Source organism: Anopheles nili, chromosome 2 (assembly GCF_943737925.1).
Source record: "Anopheles nili chromosome 2, idAnoNiliSN_F5_01, whole genome shotgun sequence".
Taxonomy (NCBI): domain Eukaryota; kingdom Metazoa; phylum Arthropoda; class Insecta; order Diptera; family Culicidae; genus Anopheles; species Anopheles nili.
In genome coordinates, this window is record NC_071291.1 from 23,425,181 (window position 1) to 23,444,382 (window position 19,202).

Sequence of the window (19,202 nt, forward strand, 5' to 3'; positions counted from 1 at the left end):
GCCAGCAAATAAGCGACTTCTTCAGCGGCACGAAGCAGCTACAACGCGAGCCGAAACGGATGTTAAATCAGCCGCATTGTTCGAATTGATTTCCAATTTGTGCGAACAACTAGCAGCACGTGAGTGCGTTAATTGGATTTCATAGAAAAAAGGGCAACACACGCCCAAAAACCGATCATACAATCACAGGGCGGTCTGAGATGGGGTTCGTCGCTTAGACGGTGAGTTGAAGTCTTTTGTTCCCGGACCACGAGTCGAAGCGTCAATTCGTCGTTGTTGCTGTCGCTTGGTGTAATCTCATGCAATAATGTTAGGGAATTGTTCCCATTGCTTTATGCTGTAGCATTCCAACCGAAAAAAAAACTTTACACACGTAAAACGAGGCACTAGTCACGTTCCTAATGCCGATGCTTCCTATTAACAAACTCATTAATATCACATTCGCGCAATCGAAGTCTCTCAAACGATAACAGCTCATAAAGCTGTCACAGCACGGGTTTGTACAATTTGTTATTACATTTTAACGAGCCGGGCCGCTTCCCGCCGAACCGCTGGCCAATGATGTTCTTTTCCTTTTGTGTTTCTCTCACTTTCCTCAATCCGGCATCTGCAGCGCACCGAGGAACGCTCCGTCCAGTTGGCCGTGCGAGTACACAAAACGCTGGAGCTGGCCGACGACAAATTCTACGTTATCACATGCGGCAAAACGGGATTCGCGAGGTAAGTGCCATCGAGAATGCGTCCCTATTCACCGCGACGGGGACTCGCGGAACGCCCCACGTCGTCTCGAACGAACCTGGGGCTGACTGGTGGTTTGGAAAAGGATGTGGGGATAAAGCAGCATTACGCCACCCGAGCGCGATTAGTGCTAATGAGATAGAAACGTGTCATGATCGTTCTAGCAGCACTAGACGTCCCACCGAGGAGGCCGTGGTTCTAAGGCCACGAGGTGCGTGTGGCACAGTGAGAGCAGGCTTTTTAGTAGGTGTAAAATTTATGGAAGGTTCTGCAAGCCCCCGACACTGTCCGTCGCGAATCCATCGCACGGGTATGCGGGCGAATGAGCGAGTGGTCCGTGACAGTGGCCTTCATGAATATTACAGCAACCTCCCCACACACCACGGAATCGATGGTCATACGTCGAGTGAAGTGGTACCGCTCATGATCCTGTCCTTTTTTGAGCAGCTTCAGCCGTGTTTCGTGTCAATGCAATCGAAGCACCGTGCGTCGGTTGGGGTGAGATCGCGTGCCATTGGTGAAGCTTTTGCTAATGTCTTCATCAATCACAATGCAGCTGATGGAGAGGGCTTTCAAGGACACGTTTATCCTTACGAAGCGACATGCAAATTTGGTTGGCAATCGAGCAATGGGAACTGCGGGCGCTTTCCGAATCTTTTCCACCTGAAATTAATTTACGATACCTTCCCTGCAGGGACGATAGCGGTGCGGTGGCGTTGAAATTCCTCGACAGCACCGGACGGCGCGTTCGCGAGACGGTTTACAATCGCGAGTACACGATCAAGGCGGAAGTTACCAACCCGAACGGTACGTACGGGATACGGGTGAAGAACTGCTTCGCCTTCAACAAGAAGAACATGTCCGTGGCGCTTATCGACGAGCGAGGGTAAGATTCTTCCGTTACTGCTGCTGAGCTGCGCTGCGCTGTTAGAACTTTTAAATCATGTGCAATTTGCTCTTGCTTTTTCTGCTTGCCTGCCCAGCTGCCCACTGAAGAACGACACGATGACGCGATTCCGACCGAGTGCGGACGGTACGAGTGCCACCGCGCAGATCACTTCAATGTTCAAGTTCGCCGAGGGCTCCGAGGTGCACTTCCAGTGTGACGTGGTGCAGTGTAATGGCCGCTGCCCGGATCAGGACGAGGGCATGTGCACAGGCGATGCGAACGCCTTCGTAAAGTCAGCCCGCGCCCTCGGACAGGTCGACGATGGAATGCTGCTGGCGGCGACGACCGTCTTCGTGATCGATCCTGCCTTTGCGCCCGGTGAGTAAGCGACTCGAGTAACTGTGTGAACCAGAAACAGTTGTGACAGCAGAAAGAATTACTTCAAGAGTTTGTGCGAAAACTAACCTAAAACGCCTATCCGCCTTCCAGTGATTTCTCCGATCTGCGACGACACCGGTATCCGTCCGCACTGGTTGCTGTGGTTGACCATCGCACTAGGTGTCCTGTTCCTGATCATGCTTCTCATGAACATCTTCCTCTGCACGGCCATGAGCTGCAGCTGTGCCCAGACTGAGGTAAGTATTAAGCTTACGTTCCTGTCTGCGAGCGTGGACCCAGTAACCTAACCGACCTTTGCTTGTTCCCGCAGATCATCGAGAAGGAACCGTCCATCATCGAAGAGTACGATCCGTACCGAAGTTGGCACGGGTCACAGTATGGATCGCGTTACTCACTGCATGGCGGGCGCGAGGGCGGACACAACAAGGGCTACACGAGTGGCGGCAGCACGATCCACTCGAATCGATCGCTGCCCATCGATTCGGATCATTACGCGATCGTCCACAGTCGGCCAGGATCCCGGCATTCCGGGCTGCATGGACATCGGCCTCGCGGCCCACCGAGCAACATGTAAAGGCGTGCGCGTGTGTGATTGCGTGAGTGGCAGAATGTGAACCATTGGTTTTCCCGTTCGAGTTCCCCTGTCCAGCCTGTCCACTTACGTTCACGACTTCCGCCAAGCAGACGACGGTACCCGCGAGGACGATGATCGTGTAATGCATCCGGGCACGCACCTACGCAGGCAATTGTAAATAACTCAACGTGCGCGTGTGCATTACGGTGGTTTTGGGACAACGCCTTCACGGGGCACCGTCCCGTGAAGGATTTAAATGTATTGAAAATTAATCACGCTCCTGAGGATCATCGTTTCAACCAGCAACAAATATTACGAACAAAAGATTTCATGCCTTACATAAGTGTACGAGAAGCAAACCCAGCGCCAAAATACGTGAATCCGTATTTTTCTTCAAAATCGTTTTCCACGAGACCGATTTTTATAAAAAAAAAACCAACCGTACGGTTACTGATCGTAGCTGAGTGGTACACAGTCCTTACTAGGGATGAGCTGTGCGGCGTATTTTTCGCAGGAACCGGTAACCGGCCAACCGCAGACTGACAAATGCCATGTAAATGTACGTCTTTTCGCTGGGGAGTGTAAACATGTGACAGGGAAAAAGGCGCACAACAGTCCGGTTTCGACAGACGCGAGGATGAAAGTGGAAATAATCCGAAATCTAGTAACGAATGTAATTTTACGCCTCCACAGCAGGGTAAATCAAAACATAAAACTTAAGTAAAGCCTCGTTGGACTAGCACAGTAAGTGGATACGCAGGAACTGCTTCAAACTGTACACGCGCATCTTAAATTAGAAGCAGCATAATTGAGCAATATTGACTAGAATAATAAATTTAACCAAGCAGAGAAAAAACTAAGCTGAAAAACGACCGCAAAACAATTAAAACAGGCGAGGGATGAAAAGGAATTGCTCTTAAATGTGTAAATTTTTGTGTAAGACAAAGTAGATAATAAAACTACCGACTAATAAAACGCTAATTAGTTTCTCCCTCTTTTATATGCAACAGAAAGAAACTGGGTCACATTTATCGACATACGATTTACAGGTATCGCTCATACGAAGAATCGAATGCAAAAGTTGTTCTTTTCGAAGTATGAAAACCGTATTTTTATTAACTAGATTACGTTTCTTATTGAATATTCTTGCGATGCGCAGTGTCGATAACAAACGCTGTGTAGTTACAAATCAATCGCCTATCGTAGAGCACTTATCCCCTACTTTACTAGGTTTGCTAAACGCTTCAGGTAGTATACTACAAAATTACTACCAGCTGCACTGTTTAATATTGTAAAATTATGTACCGTACAGCTGATCCGCATTGCTTGGAAAAATCTACACAAAGATGTCCTTCTATGAAATGATTAAATGAACACCATCAACTATCCATATATTTATATATTCCTCCGTTGCGTTTCATGACTGATGACTGACGATCTTGTGCTCCGTAAACATTGGAAGCAATGCTGATACGTCTCACTTATCGTATTCTACGGTGTGACCAAATAAAACGTATGCCTTATGAGAACTGGCATATGGCTTAAAAAATTGCAAACAAAAATGCAAGCTAATGCCGACTAAAACACATTCCTATATTTGCTGTTCGCTCGCTCCCTGATTATCAATTGTCGTCTAATTTCGACGCTCTGAATGTTATTTGAATGTTTTTCGTTACTTTATCTGCAGATGCTGTACGCCTGTTGGGACTATTTGAATCTTCGTTATTGCCCGACATACATACATCGGCTTCCACTGTATCGGTTGACATTAATCGCACAACTTTGGGCACTTCAGGAGAAACATCTCGGGCAACAGTACCTACAGAAAAAGATACCGAAATCAGAATAACAAATGCAACTACACTAAACACTATACTTTGCACTACACACTTACCGTGCCTCTTTTCGGTGTTCTGAATCGTTATTTTAAACCGCGATACCATCGAAGCAGGAAGGGCTGGTCCTTCTGGGACCTCGAGCTGATCATCATGCTCATAATGGAAACCGTGCGGGTCATCATCTTCCTCGTCTTCCTCCATTTGCATTCGATCATGCTTCGAGGCGCTACCAGTGATATTTCCTTCATTGGAACCGGTCGATTTTGATCCATCTAGTGCCGGTCGTTCATACCCAGCATTGTTGCGACCTTTGGATCCATATTCCTCTAGATACTTAATGTCGGCTTTGAAACGAGCCTCCACCGCCTCGATGCTTTCCATCACCTCTTGTCGCTTTTGTTCCATCATTACTGGTAGAAATTTAAAAAAAAAAAAAAAAAGAAAACAAGTGAGCCAATTTGATATCTACTGGAAGCATGCTCCTTTTTATCTACTTACTCTGGTGTTCCTGTCGCCAATCTGTTAATTTCCTCTCCGCAGCAGCGTTCATTCGCTTTGGTAGATAGTATATCGAGGGATTCGTTTTAGTTTTGATAAAGTTTTGCAACGGTTGCTTCGAATTTTCCCACATTTCAAGATCTTTCAATTTTGCCACCTTTGCTTCCAACGCCCGTATTTCCAGCTGCTGCCGCTTTCGGTCCGTGAACAAGCACTGCTTTTCTTTACGCATGTTTTCCCGTTCCATTTTCTCTTGCTCCTCGAGCTTCTTCTCAATCATTGCTTTCTTCTCCTCTTTAGATTTCAGTTTCGACTCTTCCTGCGAGAATTTTTGCAACGTGCCCAGCAGCGAACCGAATATACGCCGGTTGCGGGCACGGGACCGTTCGTCGGATCCCTGAGCGGCAACGATATCTTCCTTGGTTGGTTGTTCTTTGATAACGCGCGAGAAAATTCGTGGCTTTTCATACTCCACGTCGCGATTCGGTGGTCCTGAGAGTCGACTAAAAACCGACTTCGTTTCTCCTATGGCACGACGTTTGGCTGGATTCTGACCAAGGTCCGAATATCGCCTGTCCTGCTCCCGGCGCTGTCCTAACGCATGTGGCGCATCGAAGCCGATTGAACTTCTTTTCCTCGAATCGAAAGCATCTCTCATGGCTGCATTATTTCCGTTTCCCCCAATCGGTGCATTTGGGCCACGACCATTGTTGTATTGCTCGGTGTTAGACGGATCCCGGCCTATTATTCTTCTGATGTTTTCATTCAAGCCTTTGAGGTTGCTCCTTGCACGATCCAGCGCCTGCTGCAAATCGTTATAACCCTTCATGACTTCCGTTGCCATAGTGAATTAAAATGCGAGCCAATCTGTAGACGAGGATAGAAAACACCCCGTAATGCCAATAATTCAATTTCTCACTTATATTTTTTCCCTAATGCATAAGTTAAACAATAATCAATTTGTTTCTTTTTTGGTTATCTTCTCTTTTGCTATTTTGACATTTTGTCAGCTTACACAGAAGCAAAGCGCCAGTATGGTGTATAGCGGAAAAACAAAGAACTATTTGAATAAAGTAACCGAACTTTCAGTTGTATATAAATTTATTTCATGCCAATGCATAATGCGTATTTATTTATTTTTCATTTAAAACAAACTCTTTGCTATAAATGTCACCAAACAATTTGATATTATTGAATAAACACGCATGAAAATGTGCAACTAATTCAGGTGCATGCTGTCAGCTGGCAGGCAACCTTGTCAAGGAGTAACTGAATCACAACAACAATATCCCTGCTGTCAAACTCGTAGAAATCGGCAGCGCGGTGTTGGCAAAGCTAATCACGCTTTTCTTATCAACGAAAAACGCAAATTGATCACCTATTTGAATGAAAGTAAAGTGTTGATCCATCACGAAATAATGAGCAATCTTCCGAGTGTTGAACAGCTAAAGTTGCAGGAAAATCATGACAATATAAATCCCGTAAATCCGTCTGCTGCTGTGGCGGGCGATGGGGAGGATGTGGTTGATCCATGGACTGTTACCAGTTCCTCCGATGCAGGAATTGATTATGATAAATTGATAAGTGAGTATGTCCGTTGTAAGACAACGTATAACAAAATAATATAGTCCATGTGTTGCATGTTGGCTCTTTTCAGAACGTTTTGGAAGCTCACATATCGATAAAGAACTGATCGAACGGTTGGAAAAGGTCGCTGGAAAACCGGTTCATCATCTGATTCGTCGCGGTATTTTCTTCTCGCATCGCGACTTGCACACGCTCCTTAATGCAGTGGAGGCGGGCAAAAAGTTTTACTTGTACACCGGTCGCGGACCTTCGTCAGATTCGATGCATTTGGGTCACCTGGTGCCATTTATCGTAACCAAGTAGGTACAGGTGAAGGGTCGGCCGTGACGTTTAGATCTGAATGATGTAAATCTGATGTTGTATTGCAGGTGGCTACAAGAAGCGTTTGATGTTCCGCTAGTAATTCAGCTAACCGATGATGAGAAAACTTTGTGGAAGGACTTAACGATCGAGCAATCGATGCGTATGGCACGAGAAAACGCGAAAGATATTATCGCTATTGGCTTCGATCCGAACAAAACGTTCATTTTTTCCAATCTGCAGTTCATGGGATTGTGTCCCCAGTTTTATCAGAACATTATTCGTATCCAAAAATGCGTAACCTTCAATCAGGTGAAAGGAATTTTTGGCTTCGGTGACTCCGATGTGATTGGAAAAATCGGTTTTCCAGCGGCTCAAGCAGCACCCGCTTTTTCCACAACCTTTCCCTTCATTTTCGGAATGGACAAGCTGCCGGTACTGATTCCATGTGCAATCGATCAAGATCCTTACTTCCGGATGACACGAGACGTATCACCTAGGCTTGGTTTTCCTAAACCAGCGTTAATCCATTCGAGCTTCTTTCCTGCTCTTCAAGGAGCAAAGACAAAAATGTCGGCTAGCGATGCCAACTCAGCCGTGTTCCTTACAGATACCGCAAAGCAAATCAAAACAAAGATAAACAAACATGCTTTCTCGGGTGGACGACAAACGCTGGAAGAACATCGCGAGTTTGGTGGTAACACGGACATCGATGTGAGCTACCAACTTCTTCGCTTTTTCTTTGAAGATGACGTGGAATTGGAGCGGATTCGTGTGGCTTATGGAAAGGGTGAACTACTTAGTGGAGAAATTAAGAAGATCGCCATTGAAACGCTTCAACCTATTGTACTCGAGCATCAGAGCCGGAGAAAAGATGTAACCGATGACGTGCTAAATATGTTCCTTACACCGAGGAAACTGAACTACGATTTCAGTACTAGTTCCTGTGCTGATAGCCCCAACGGATCCGGTTCGGAAACGAAGAAAAAAAATAAAGAAAAAAAGGCACCTAAGCAGAACTAGCTGCGCTCACGGCGACGTTGATGGCAAACAGCAAGCAATTATCGGTACTTTAGAGGATTATGATGGAAGCCACATCATCAATTATCCTTATGACTTTCGGCTCCAGTGCTTCTATAAAATACTTTGCAATGTCTAAAAACACAGACATCCACTGCGGAATAGATTTGCCTTTCGAGCGTGCAAGTGGTCGAAGTATGAAGAAAAGAAAAGTTGAATATTTATTTATTTTATTTATAGCCGCGCTGTTGCTTAGCTTTTTTTTGCAAAAAAAAGATGCACGGTGATGAATAAACTTTAAATACAAAAAACACAGACCGTTGTCTAACGTAAATGAATTTCTGAAACACGTACATATTTTTTATGTAAAATAAATATTGAGAACATGTATAAATTTTTCAGGTTCGTTGTTTGGAGTCTTTCTTGCAAAAAAATGAAATAAAACTTGTATTAGATCGAAATATTTTAAGCAATGTAATATGTAAATCGATGTTAATTAGTTTAACAATTCATGCATTGCTGTTAATAAACAAAATGTTGTTCAAATTGAAAAAAATGTCGCCTGTGAGATTTAATGCATTTTAATCATCATTGAATGCCTTTTGATCATCGTCAAAAAATAGCTTTATATACGGATGAATGACGCTACTTTCGGTATCGCACATTAGACCGCTTCGAGTTAGGAGTCGGAAATTGAACAAGGAAAAAACGTGAAAAAAGCTACCTGTCGCTCCTTGCGGCTGCCTGTTGTATCGTTGTACGTTATAAGAAGATAAATGATCCTTTCAAGAGCGAACAAAAGAGTCCTGCCGAGACGGACACTGTGATGCTGCTCTACATTCATCGCTTTATATTTAACAACGGTCCACGAAGCAACGACGCTTGGCGGCAACACTTGTGCACACAACTCGCTACCGTGGGTGACGATCGATTTTCTGTACGGAAGCAGCAACGGTGGTGTTGCGGGGGGGGAATACAAGCCATTGGGAGAAAAACTTAGATTGTAACGATACGAAGCACGTCGCGTTGAAATATAAAGCATAGCTGATCGAAACAAGCGTGGAAGCAAATAAAGAGTGACAATATTTCCATATCAATTCAGGGCGAGACGGTCCTTGGAGAGCGAACGTCTCCACCGTTTAGAGGAAACTGTACGCTCGCGTGCATTAGTGTCGATCGGGATGTCTCGCGAGAAGTTTCTAAACTAAGTAACAAGAATTGTCATTTTTGTGAAGAAAAAAAAACATCGTACAGTGGAAATTTAAAGATGACTCCATGGAAACTGCGACACGTGTTATTAAGTTCCCCATGTAAGAAGAACTAGTGAAAATGGTGCAATGCAAGCTTCAAGCGAGCACGTAGCTTAATTAGTGATACAGTGCAAATATCGTGCCACTTTCATTTATACTGCATGCTTACGAAGTGACGAATACGTAATGAACATAGCCGATCTCATTCCGATCGATCTCACCAATGATCGCGAATATCCAGTCGTATGCAGTACATCTTTATCTGCTGGAACCGATGCAATCCACCGCTCGTTCGACTCATCACCCATTGGTTACGTCCACGTGCCTACACCAACGTACCCGTCGATTGCTCCCGTATCCGCTTCGGATACGAGGATTTTTCCGTCCACGTCATTAGAACGCCGGTATCCCACGAGGCGCACCACTAGTCTGATCGGCACGAGTTTTCCTGCCTTAGCAGCGGCGGTAACCTCAAGTGAAATTGATAAATGTTCTGATGTTGCCGGTACCACGATCCCGGCCAGTGCGCTCAAGTTGACGCCTCCTCGATCTTCACCACCTGCCACGTTGTTACAGGCGAACGATGCAGAACGTTCATCGACGCCAATATTTGCGATGGACTTTACGCGCCTTTGCAGCAGCAAAACCGGAGAGGAAAACGATCGGTTGGCGAAGAACGTCGAGCTTTCGTTTGTCAACATCGACACGGCCACGGAGGGAATACAATCCACGCCCAGCGGGAGTGGATGTTCCACCGGTCTACGATATCCGACGAACTCGTCCAATTCGTCTTCTTCGTCGGCAGCCGATCTGTTGAACCACTGCGATGTAAGTCTTTGGCGAAAGCGCGCACTTGAGATAGAAAAAGGTACGTTTAGCTGCCGCTCGCGCGTGTAGCAGGATTTTTACAGGAAGTGTTACACTAATTAACCTTTTTTTTTGTGTCGCACTATGCGTTTTTGGCTTAGATTACAAAAAATCGGCCTGTGATCGCGAACGGACGAGAATGCGGGATATGAACCGTGCTTTCGATATGCTTCGCTCCAAGCTACCCCACAAGAAGCCGTCGGGTAAAAAGTACTCGAAAATCGAGTGTTTAAGGCAAGCAAAGGACGGAAGGCTGATGCCATGCTGATGTTAATGAGAAATTTTGTCATATTTTCCATCCACAGGGTTGCAATACAGTACATACGACATTTGCAACGTGAGCTCGAATACCCCACCACACCGTCCCCAGAACCGATCGAGTACATGTATGAAGTCGCTCCTGCCTTCAATCCCATCCCTGTGCCAGCGGGCGGCTACATAAGTTTGGATTCCAACAACAACATGCCGATTGCTGCAGGTCCTACGGTACCATTGCCAGCGCCAAGGCCTCCAACGCCAGTTCCAACGCCTTCGGTTGCTTTGCAGTCTCCGATGCAACCATCGGCTGCAGTAGCTCACAACCACCAGTGGTTTATTGCAAACAGTTCCGACGGGTACAGCTATTACTATCTTCCGTAGTCCTTTCGAATTTTGTGTACAAGCCAAAAACAATTTCCATACAAAAGTAATCGAGCATAGAATGTTTTATATACCAGTTGTATATCCCGTTTTCCAATGGGCCGTTGAATATAAATATGAGCCTTACTATGAAACAGTTGGGTGGATTACGATCTGCACCGAACCCGATCAAGACGTTAGCTCTTCTCAATTGCTTAAGTTCGATTTCATCAATGCAATCTGAATAAAAATTTTGTTAAAAAAGAGTTGATACGGCACGTTGTCCATCCAAAGAGAATTGATTTAACGCTGACATGTATTTTAACCAAAATGTTTGGATAAAATAAAACCCGCACGTTAAGGTTACCCAACGAATAGCTATTGAACTCAAAATCACAAGATGGGTACATTTTATTGAACCAGATGATCAATCAAAATTCACATAAATTATTATTTCGTAATACTTTTATTGTACATAAATGAGTAACTTTATGTTGATATCGATATCAACATCATCAGTATCAAAATAAAAGTTTAACTATATTTAAGGCTTTTTACTTTGTAATGCATAACAAATACTTTACACCCTGTCATTGCAACCGTGCACTGCAGCAAATGCAGTAGTACAGCAGGTAAAAACGTAAGTGTTCTACAGAGATCAACTGATCTCCGCCACACGCTTCGACCTTATTCTAACATTGACCGTACATGTGAACGTGTCATTGTGGCACTCTGTTGTGAAGAAGTCTGAGGAGTTGGTAAAAGACGTGAAAGATTGTGAAAATAGTTAATTGATTGAAGAAAAATTTAAAAGTCTTACGAATATTTGTAAGGAAACAGTATGAAACGTAAATTGACAAAAACTGATCTTGAATGCAGAAATGACAAAGAAAGAAAAATGAATGACTCATCGTTCGGCCCCAACACTAAAACAGGTAAAATTTCATCTACGAATTTATTTGAACACTCGCCTTTTGCGTGCAGTCCACAATCTAGTGAGTTAAAATGTGATATCGTGCTTAATATCAGGGAATAGAATTAAATTTCTGACTATAATCCCTGTTTTATATCATGTAATACCTTACATACGTGCGCTCGCATGTGTATTTGTTTTATGTTTCGTTTAGAGAGTATGCGCAATCAAGCAAAAGAGAAAGAGCGTAAGCATTATAAGGAAGCAAGAAGATTATGCAATAGCTTACAATCATTACTAGGGATTGCTAAAAAAACTTCGAGGAAATATGTTTTACAGTAAGAAAATCATTTTTTTTATTCAAAACATTTAGTTTTAACAACAGTAAAAAGACAATCAAATTAACGAGAATCCATTCCATTTTTGAATAATCCTCTCAACCCTAATTTTATTGCTTCTAATTTCATCGTTTACTTCGAAGCATGTACCCGTAATCTTCTAAAGATATCGTGGATTGATTGAAGTAGGTTCACTTCGCTTGATAAAAGCTAACGTTGACTAACGTATTCTGCGCATGGCTTTGATGACAAAAAATAAGATAAGGGCGCATTATTTGATAGCATATCCATTGAAAAATTAGATTACATGTAATTGACAAACTGAATAATATATATTTTTATGTATCCAAATAGTGGAGCAATCCAGTACATCAGAATGCTCGAGTACGTGCTGGAATCTGGAGACGTATCCCAAGGAGGTGAAGAAACACGTGTGGCATATAATCATGCTTGTGAAAATTGGATGTGCTATTCATTAAATGACAATTTTAAAGCAGTTTTACAGCCTTATTCACGGGATCTACCCTTGACGGAATTGGTAAAGAAATTTCCGTACATAGAAAAATTATTGTCGCTTAAACAGACAACAGAAGACAAAGATTGTATTGTACTCAGAAATATTGCTCCAGCACCATTTGTAGGTGCATCATTGCATGCTGATAATCATTATAAACCAATTGAAAGTACTAAATTGCCTTGCAATTCCACAATACAAAATCAACCATTACCATCACTCCAAAAGGTAGTCGCTAGACGCTCTAGATCCAAGAAAGGAACAAAACAGAATCGGCTAGAAAAGCAAGGCGTTGATGTCACTGCTTTTTCAAATGATATATATACCAACGGTTTTTTATACCATGGCAAAAAAACAGAGACAATAGTTACGGATAATGGAAACATCTATAAAATAACTCAATTAGTGGAAAAATTACCTGTTTCAAGTCACGTTTCTGCTACCAATATTGACAAATTCAATATGGTAATGTCGTTGCCAAACAGTAAGGAAATTTCCCAAAAGATTGACCAAGATGCTGGGCAATTTTCATCCTCAAACAACTACAGTTCGGGCTTTCCAATACTTGACGATGATCTAAATAATTCTCCAGCTGTTGAAAATGAATGTTTTGTATATAATTCAACGAGCGTAAATGATAAATCGTCAACATGTCAAGCGATCTTTTCTGATCATATTGCAATAATGAATGAACCAATTCTCGATGAGCTTAATCCTAGTGTTGACTCTAAGCTTTACTCAAATGTAGCAGTAATTAATAGTTCATTCAACGTTGGTTCCGAGTGCAGTACAGCGGCTAAAAGGGAGCCTAAAGCTTATAGAACAGCTGAATGTCTACAACCATCATCGTCGTTTCGGCACATAGGTCCTGAACCCACTCAGGCGGTTGATCTCGACATTGAACAAGGATTTGGCTCAAATACAAACAATTCTGGCATTTGTTTGAAAGATAGCCAGAATATTTGTCCAATTGAAAACAATCAAGATATTCCATACACATCGACAATATTTAATGATATAATGCCATCGTTGGACGCAATTAATACTCATGATGTTGAATCAATGGATATATCATCTATCAGTGACATCATGCCCAGTATTGACTCAAACTTTTGTTCAGATGAAACGTTTAACAACATTCTTCTAGAGCTTAATTGCTATACATCAGTAAATCCTGAGTTAAACACAAACGAATTTCTATAAAGTATGATTGTCGTTGTATGATATATATATATATATATATATATATATATATATATATATATATATATATATATATATATATATATATATATATATATATATATAATATATATATATATATATATATATATATATATATATATATATATATATATATATATATATATATATATATATATATATATATATATATATATACCCATTGGTTAAGAAGCAGAATGGAAATGAAAATGCACAATATAAAATTTAACTACAATAAGTAAGTTTAACTTTAAGAAAAGTAGGATTTTCGCCTAGCTGAAATTTACTTAAATATAGTGAAACATGTATAATGATCGAAACGTCAAGAAAAGTTATAGTTATAGTATTTACAGTTACAATATTTAAAATTGACTCACAATTTCCAAAAAAGAAACCATTAAAATAAAAAAAAATACTATAAAATATTAAACATAGCTAAAAAAAAATAACTATAAAAGAAGAATTAGAAGCAGTAACATATTTTTTATCTTATATCTATATTTTAAATCTATATACATAATGCTATTTTTATTTTTTTTTTATGATTTATAATATTATAGTTTTTTTTAGTTGTATCGTTATAAGTTTTTTTTTTCCTTTTTTGACAATATGACAAATAAAAGAGATATTTTCATATTAGTGTAAAAAACAGATTAAAAATAACTGTGTGAGGATGGAAGCATAGATGGAGTAAATAGGGGCTCAAGAAACAAAATGCTTAAATCTTGGCTTTCTTGCAACATTTTCCAGGATGCGTGGAAGGCGAGTTTGATTTGTTGAAACACATATTCGTTATGAACAGACTTTCCAGTATTAGTACGATTAAAAGGTTCTTATGAAAAGGAATTAGAAGAGAAAATCAACGTTATTGAAAGGATTCTTGATTTGATTTTTTTGAAATCTTATACCTTCAATCCATAGGAAATTACACACATGGGATATCATTTTGCTATTGTTCCAATTATATTCTGTTTTTGGCAACAGTCCTCCAGTACGAACGGATATCATAGAGTTGGAATAGCTTGAAGTAATATTTGAATATTTAATATTTAAAAAGCAAAGGATATATATATATATATATATATATATATATATATATATATATATATATATATATATATATATATATATATATATATATATATATATATATATATATATATATATATATATATATATATATATATATATATATATATATTTATATATATTGAATATTTAATATTTAAAAAGCAAAGGATATATATATATGTATGTGTGTGTGTTTAAAAAGTGAGAATAATACTTACTCAAAATCTGCATAATATTTGAAAAATTTAAGCAACAGTTCTCCAAGTGATTCTCTGTTTTCCGTAGGATATGGTGCAATACTTTCAAGTAAATTATTCCAATAAGTATCCGACTGCAGCAAAATGATCCATCATGCAAAAATGAGAATGAAAAATGTAGGCTCTTTTGGGTTTTGAATGGATAAGCTTACCGCAAATTTATCAGGATATATGTTATGCAAACATGGGAGAACAGCAGGGCTTACTCCGGCTTGAAGGAAATTGATAACCATAAGTACTAACGAATAGCTTGACATTGTTGCGTTTTTCGGATCATTCAGATTGTGATGTTGCGCCCACTGCTTGATAATTACGACAAGGGGACGCACTCGCCAGTCCACTGGAAAAATAAAAAATAAATATTTGCAAAACCTCCTTGTTCTTATTATAATCAATAGTCAAGACATAAGATTTCATGTCACTTACATTGAGCGTAGCAGTGCAACAAGTGAGTATTTCGTATACCTTCGCTATTGTTAAAGCTCAAGTCAATATCAATATTTTCTTTGGTGTGGCGAAAACGGAGAATGGGCACTTTCGCCCGTACCATCTTGATGTGCTCGAAGTGTAAAGATGGTGAAGACTCGATGAAGTTTTTCACTAGCCATAAATTGTGCAAAGCTTCCGTACGCGAATCACAATAGGTGGCACCGTCCGTATCCACCATGCATATGTCAATATCCGAATTGTTCGTACCATAGCCAGTGATCGTGCTCCCCATTAAGTAAAGCTCATACTTGGGGAGCCATGACATATTTTGAATGCATTTGAACAGGACTTGCCATATCTTCATTTTTTTGGCAAATGTTTCTTCGGTCTGCTTCGTGGCAAGAAAAGTCTCCCAAATACTTTGTGAAAGCTTTTCGTCGGAAGACTCACTTGATGATAAGGGGCTTATGGGTGTAGAGTCAGGCGACAATTTTGGAGATATAACTTCGTCCTTCGGTTGATATTCTGTGTTAGCCTGTTTTGATTTTTCTTCCAGCTCATATTTATTGGTTGCTTTGTTTTTTTGCTTCGAGTTGCTAGGGAAGACTTCAATTTTTCGGGTCACATGTATACTGCCCCTCGAGTTTTGTCGTTGGATCCTTTTGAACTGTTGGTGTGGCATTTGTTGCTTCGTTTGCTGGTGCATTGGTGCTTCTTGGCAAACGTTTTCCCCGGATACTGATTGTGTTTCAACTTCGCATTCATGAATATTTCTTTGTTTGAACGGAAAATTGTTGCGAAACGTACTTCCAAACCGCTGGTTATGGCTCAAGCGTGAGAGGCTTAACTTTTGCATATTTTCATCAAATCCATATGTCCTAAGTAGGTTTGCAAAAGTGTGATTCGGCTGATCATAGCTTAAGATTTTAGTATCAACACCGAATTCGTAAGGCTCGTTTTCAACGTCAGGATACATTTGTACTCGGACGTCACGTAAAAAATCAACAGAGTACTTGTATCCGGCTTGATTCGCATTTTCGCCGACGTGAAATAAATCCAAATGATGGCCAGACTTGAGCGGAGACGAGCGCAAAGAATGCAAAGGTGGTTGGCAGAATCTAGGCGTAAGAACAAAAGGCACGTGGCCACAGCCACAATTCGAGTGAGAGTTCGCTCCATTTGGATGATGTTTACTCGGCAGCCCTATCAACATTGCATTTTCGGCGTCAGCTCTCTCCTCATAAAATCCCATTTTCCGATTCACTTTCGGATGGATGCTTTGCGATATGTTTGGGTGGTTGGAAATGGAATTACTTTTAACCCTAGACCTTCCCATGAATTATGTTATGATAGCCGAATATTAGAAATTTCTTCTTCGATAGACGTACTGGGAACAACTTAGAAAGTGGAAATTCAACAACAAATCTATGTGGTCAGCAGTGAATTGTATGAAAGTTTTACTTACCTACGACGGTATGTTGAAAATGTATTCATAAACCAGACGCGATGATTAAATTGAGTTCAGAATGGAACGACATCGTCTATGCAAGAATCGACATGCTATGACTACTACGATTACTAAAAATATTTGTATCGGATAAGTTGAATGATATTTTTTTTATTAGAGCTAAATTTGGAATCTATTGTAAATGTTCTTTTTCCTTTTAGTACACCAACACCATTTTTCAAATAATATATTGTACTAGTTATACTAACCATCTTTTAACAATAGCAATACAATGTTCATTATACGACAACATTGTATCGAAACACATTCGAAAACATTTAATCAATCTATTTTTTTGTATATTACATTTAAATGGTTGGTCATTGGCGTATTGTTAGTATGCATATCCGTCTGAATTTCTAGTGTTCCATCGTCATGAAGAAGATACCTTTTCTGAATCGCTTTAACAGCTGGGTCCTTTCCAAAGGACATTCGATCAACAGATTTCGACGAAAGTTGCATTCCACGTGCAGTTGCTTCTCCTTCTTCCAAAACCACAATTCCAAAATTATGCGACACCATAAAAGCAACTTGGTTGGTGCCTGGTTTTATGCGAAGAAATCCCCTTTCAAGATGCATTGGTGCCCCAGATACGGGATGGCTCGAACGTGCTTCATAATTTAACAACGGTTGTCCCAGGGATTCGAACGTGATGATTTCGTTATAGGAAAAATCCTTGATAGTCGGATAACTGCCCTTAGCTGTCACGGATTGCCATGTGCCGATGAGCCACTGGATAGGCTGAAGAGCTTCGTGAACATTAGCCATCTGTAAAACAAAATCATTAGTGGAATGAATATGTGAAATAATATGCAAATTCTAGGATATCTCTTCTCGCAAAGATAATTACTGTACCGATCACCGGTAAAATATTTAGCCGGTGTAAATGATGTTTACAATTTTGCAACGAAATGGTGAGGTTACAGCATAACAATACTTCGACATTGTCATTCGGAATTATGACTGAATGGGGATAAATGGGTTAAATCAAATGAAAAACATGAAAGAAAAATCGCTATATTTGTTTATGGGATTTAACATAAGCTAAAAGCTTTGGGAAAGAGGGTACAAGACTTTTGTTTGCCAATATGATTAATCTACCAGAACAATTTTTGAATACAGCATTGTTTTAAAGAAAATTATATTCATTACGCTCGATATTTTGGATTTGGTTTGGGCTGAAATAAAAAATATAACCACGCTTATTTGCAAAAATGTTCACTGCATTGTAAATTATGCATTATGATCGTGACTTGGAACAGTTTTCGGGGCATCGAGTTGCAAAGTGTTATACAGATGTGCAGCAATGCAACGTGATCGCCGGGCCATGGCTGGAGCTAACCTTACCGTGATCCTTCCGTTGTTGCTTGACAGCATAGCTGTCAGCTGTCACGCTGGCAGGCTTTTGCGTAGTCGTAGGGCCTTTTGCGTTCCCTTCGGTGGTCACGCTCTCACCAGTGGCTAACGCGTTTAAGGGCATGTATGGCGCTCTTGCTCCAACGCACAGCGCATCCGCGTAGTGTGTATTAGTCCCTACAGCAAACGCGTCCGCGCACAATTCGCAGCATTTCTTTGTGTACGGGCGGATCGCACGGACCCGGACCGAGTGAAACGCAACGCAGGGCTTCGGAAAACGAGTTGATACGCGAAACCGGGAGCCAGAAAACCAGAGACCGTTTTTCGTACTCACCCGGAAACCGTTTCGTACGTCGAATTGCCAGCACGCCAAGCTCGCATAGGTGTGCCAACGCTCTCAGCAGTGGAGCAGTGTTCGGTGGTAGGATAACCCAGATGCAGCCCGCAGCCATCCCAGGCACCGAGAACAGAGTGACCGGAAATGCTGCGCGTTTCTGGAAGGAAAATCAGTGAACCTCAGCGGAGGCTGCCATCCGTCGCTCCGAGCGCGAATTATTCCATGCCGAGGGAACCAGGTGTGAAACCGTGAAGGAAACGCGCGTCGAGCGCGGAAATTGGACTCAGGGACCGGCAAGACGCCGTGCTGCCCGTCTGTAGACCGCTCCTGGCCGGACCGGAGCATAAGCCAGCATAAGTCGCTGTACAGAGTTTGCTCGGCTGGTGTCGACGTCCCTGTTGCATCTGAGGTTGGTGCAACGCTGCCCAAGAGAGCAGCCGCCCAAGAGCCAAGAGGGAAAAACAGGCAGCGAGGTGTTCGTTCGATAAGCGCACCCAAGGGAGGATTTGTGGGGTTGATAAAGGCTGGAGCAGATAAAAATATCAGCAAACTCACACACGCACCCTCTGGCGGAGGCACAGCTGAATCATCTCTACGCCCGCCTCCAGCCTGCCAGCGGGCTTCCTGTCTACCCTCCTCGTCACCCTCGACTCTTCCTAGGGTGGTATGAAAACAATC

At 41.5% G+C, this 19,202-nt stretch overlaps 6 protein-coding genes across 6 annotated transcripts in view; 3 read left to right on the forward strand and 3 right to left on the reverse strand.

Annotated features, from left to right (window-relative positions):
* The window catches only part of LOC128731041 (uncharacterized), a 30,278-nt gene extending 26,706 nt beyond the window's left edge, over window positions 1-3,572 (forward strand). The window contains exons 3-7 of the mRNA XM_053824171.1: window positions 614-720; window positions 1,433-1,624; window positions 1,722-2,005; window positions 2,117-2,262; window positions 2,337-3,572. Coding sequence (XP_053680146.1) covers window positions 614-720; window positions 1,433-1,624; window positions 1,722-2,005; window positions 2,117-2,262; window positions 2,337-2,600 — 993 coding nt within the window. The 3' untranslated portion in view covers window positions 2,601-3,572. The remainder of the gene's footprint in view (window positions 1-613; window positions 721-1,432; window positions 1,625-1,721; window positions 2,006-2,116; window positions 2,263-2,336) is intronic.
* A 650-nt stretch (window positions 3,573-4,222) lies between these two features.
* On the reverse strand, window positions 4,223-5,780 carry LOC128720321 (pinin). The gene is made up of 3 exons (XM_053813986.1): window positions 4,937-5,780; window positions 4,495-4,848; window positions 4,223-4,419 (listed from the first exon to the last, which is right to left on the reverse strand). The coding sequence occupies exons 1-3, from the start codon at window positions 5,778-5,780 to the stop codon at window positions 4,223-4,225; spliced, it is 1,395 nt and encodes a 464-aa protein (XP_053669961.1).
* A 574-nt stretch (window positions 5,781-6,354) lies between these two features.
* LOC128731261 (tryptophan--tRNA ligase, cytoplasmic) lies at window positions 6,355-8,147 on the forward strand. The gene is made up of 3 exons (XM_053824368.1): window positions 6,355-6,520; window positions 6,594-6,822; window positions 6,892-8,147. Exons 1-3 carry the CDS (start codon window positions 6,355-6,357, stop codon window positions 7,844-7,846), a joined length of 1,350 nt encoding a protein of 449 aa, XP_053680343.1. The 3' UTR covers window positions 7,847-8,147.
* Window positions 8,148-9,093: 946 nt separating this feature from the next.
* LOC128731693 (uncharacterized) lies at window positions 9,094-10,997 on the forward strand. Its single transcript, XM_053824825.1, has 4 exons — window positions 9,094-9,961; window positions 10,062-10,194; window positions 10,266-10,438; window positions 10,532-10,997. The coding sequence occupies exons 1-4, from the start codon at window positions 9,280-9,282 to the stop codon at window positions 10,597-10,599; spliced, it is 1,056 nt and encodes a 351-aa protein (XP_053680800.1). The 5' UTR covers window positions 9,094-9,279; the 3' UTR covers window positions 10,600-10,997.
* Window positions 10,998-14,220: 3,223 nt separating this feature from the next.
* On the reverse strand, window positions 14,221-16,660 carry LOC128732291 (poly(A) RNA polymerase gld-2 homolog A-like). Its single transcript, XM_053825480.1, has 6 exons — window positions 16,536-16,660; window positions 15,322-15,788; window positions 15,048-15,235; window positions 14,857-14,969; window positions 14,476-14,588; window positions 14,221-14,399 (listed from the first exon to the last, which is right to left on the reverse strand). The coding sequence occupies exons 1-6, from the start codon at window positions 16,658-16,660 to the stop codon at window positions 14,221-14,223; spliced, it is 1,185 nt and encodes a 394-aa protein (XP_053681455.1).
* A 285-nt stretch (window positions 16,661-16,945) lies between these two features.
* Window positions 16,946-17,599, reverse strand: LOC128720937 (peroxynitrite isomerase THAP4-like). Its single transcript, XM_053814639.1, has one exon. The coding sequence runs from the start codon at window positions 17,597-17,599 to the stop codon at window positions 17,114-17,116; it is 486 nt and encodes a 161-aa protein (XP_053670614.1). The 3' UTR covers window positions 16,946-17,113.
* Window positions 17,600-19,202: the final 1,603 nt, after the last annotated feature.

Bases quoted from the DNA above. Each gene is read 5' to 3' on its own strand.
- LOC128731693 (XM_053824825.1), top strand. From the start codon at position 9,280: ATGAACATAGCCGATCTCATTCCGATCGATCTCACCAATGATCGCGAA. The intron at 9,962-10,061 runs GTACGTTTAGCT...TTTTTGGCTTAG, and splicing joins CGCACTTGAGATAGAAAAAG to ATTACAAAAAATCGGCCTGT. The intron at 10,195-10,265 runs GCAAGCAAAGGA...TTCCATCCACAG, and splicing joins TCGAAAATCGAGTGTTTAAG to GGTTGCAATACAGTACATAC.
- LOC128720321 (XM_053813986.1), bottom strand. From the start codon at position 5,780: ATGGCAACGGAAGTCATGAAGGGTTATAACGATTTGCAGCAGGCGCTG. The intron at 4,849-4,936 runs GTAAGTAGATAA...AATTTCTACCAG, and splicing joins TTGGCGACAGGAACACCAGA to TAATGATGGAACAAAAGCGA. The intron at 4,420-4,494 runs GTAAGTGTGTAG...CTTTTTCTGTAG, and splicing joins GAACACCGAAAAGAGGCACG to GTACTGTTGCCCGAGATGTT.
- LOC128732291 (XM_053825480.1), bottom strand. From the start codon at position 16,660: ATGGGAAGGTCTAGGGTTAAAAGTAATTCCATTTCCAACCACCCAAAC. The intron at 14,589-14,856 runs GTAAGTATTATT...TATTACTTCAAG, and splicing joins AAATATTATGCAGATTTTGA to CTATTCCAACTCTATGATAT. The intron at 14,400-14,475 runs GTATAAGATTTC...CCTTTTCATAAG, and splicing joins TAATTTCCTATGGATTGAAG to AACCTTTTAATCGTACTAAT.
- LOC128731261 (XM_053824368.1), top strand. From the start codon at position 6,355: ATGAGCAATCTTCCGAGTGTTGAACAGCTAAAGTTGCAGGAAAATCAT. The intron at 6,521-6,593 runs GTGAGTATGTCC...GGCTCTTTTCAG, and splicing joins TGATTATGATAAATTGATAA to AACGTTTTGGAAGCTCACAT. The intron at 6,823-6,891 runs GTAGGTACAGGT...GTTGTATTGCAG, and splicing joins GTGCCATTTATCGTAACCAA to GTGGCTACAAGAAGCGTTTG.
- LOC128720937 (XM_053814639.1), bottom strand. From the start codon at position 17,599: ATGGCTAATGTTCACGAAGCTCTTCAGCCTATCCAGTGGCTCATCGGC.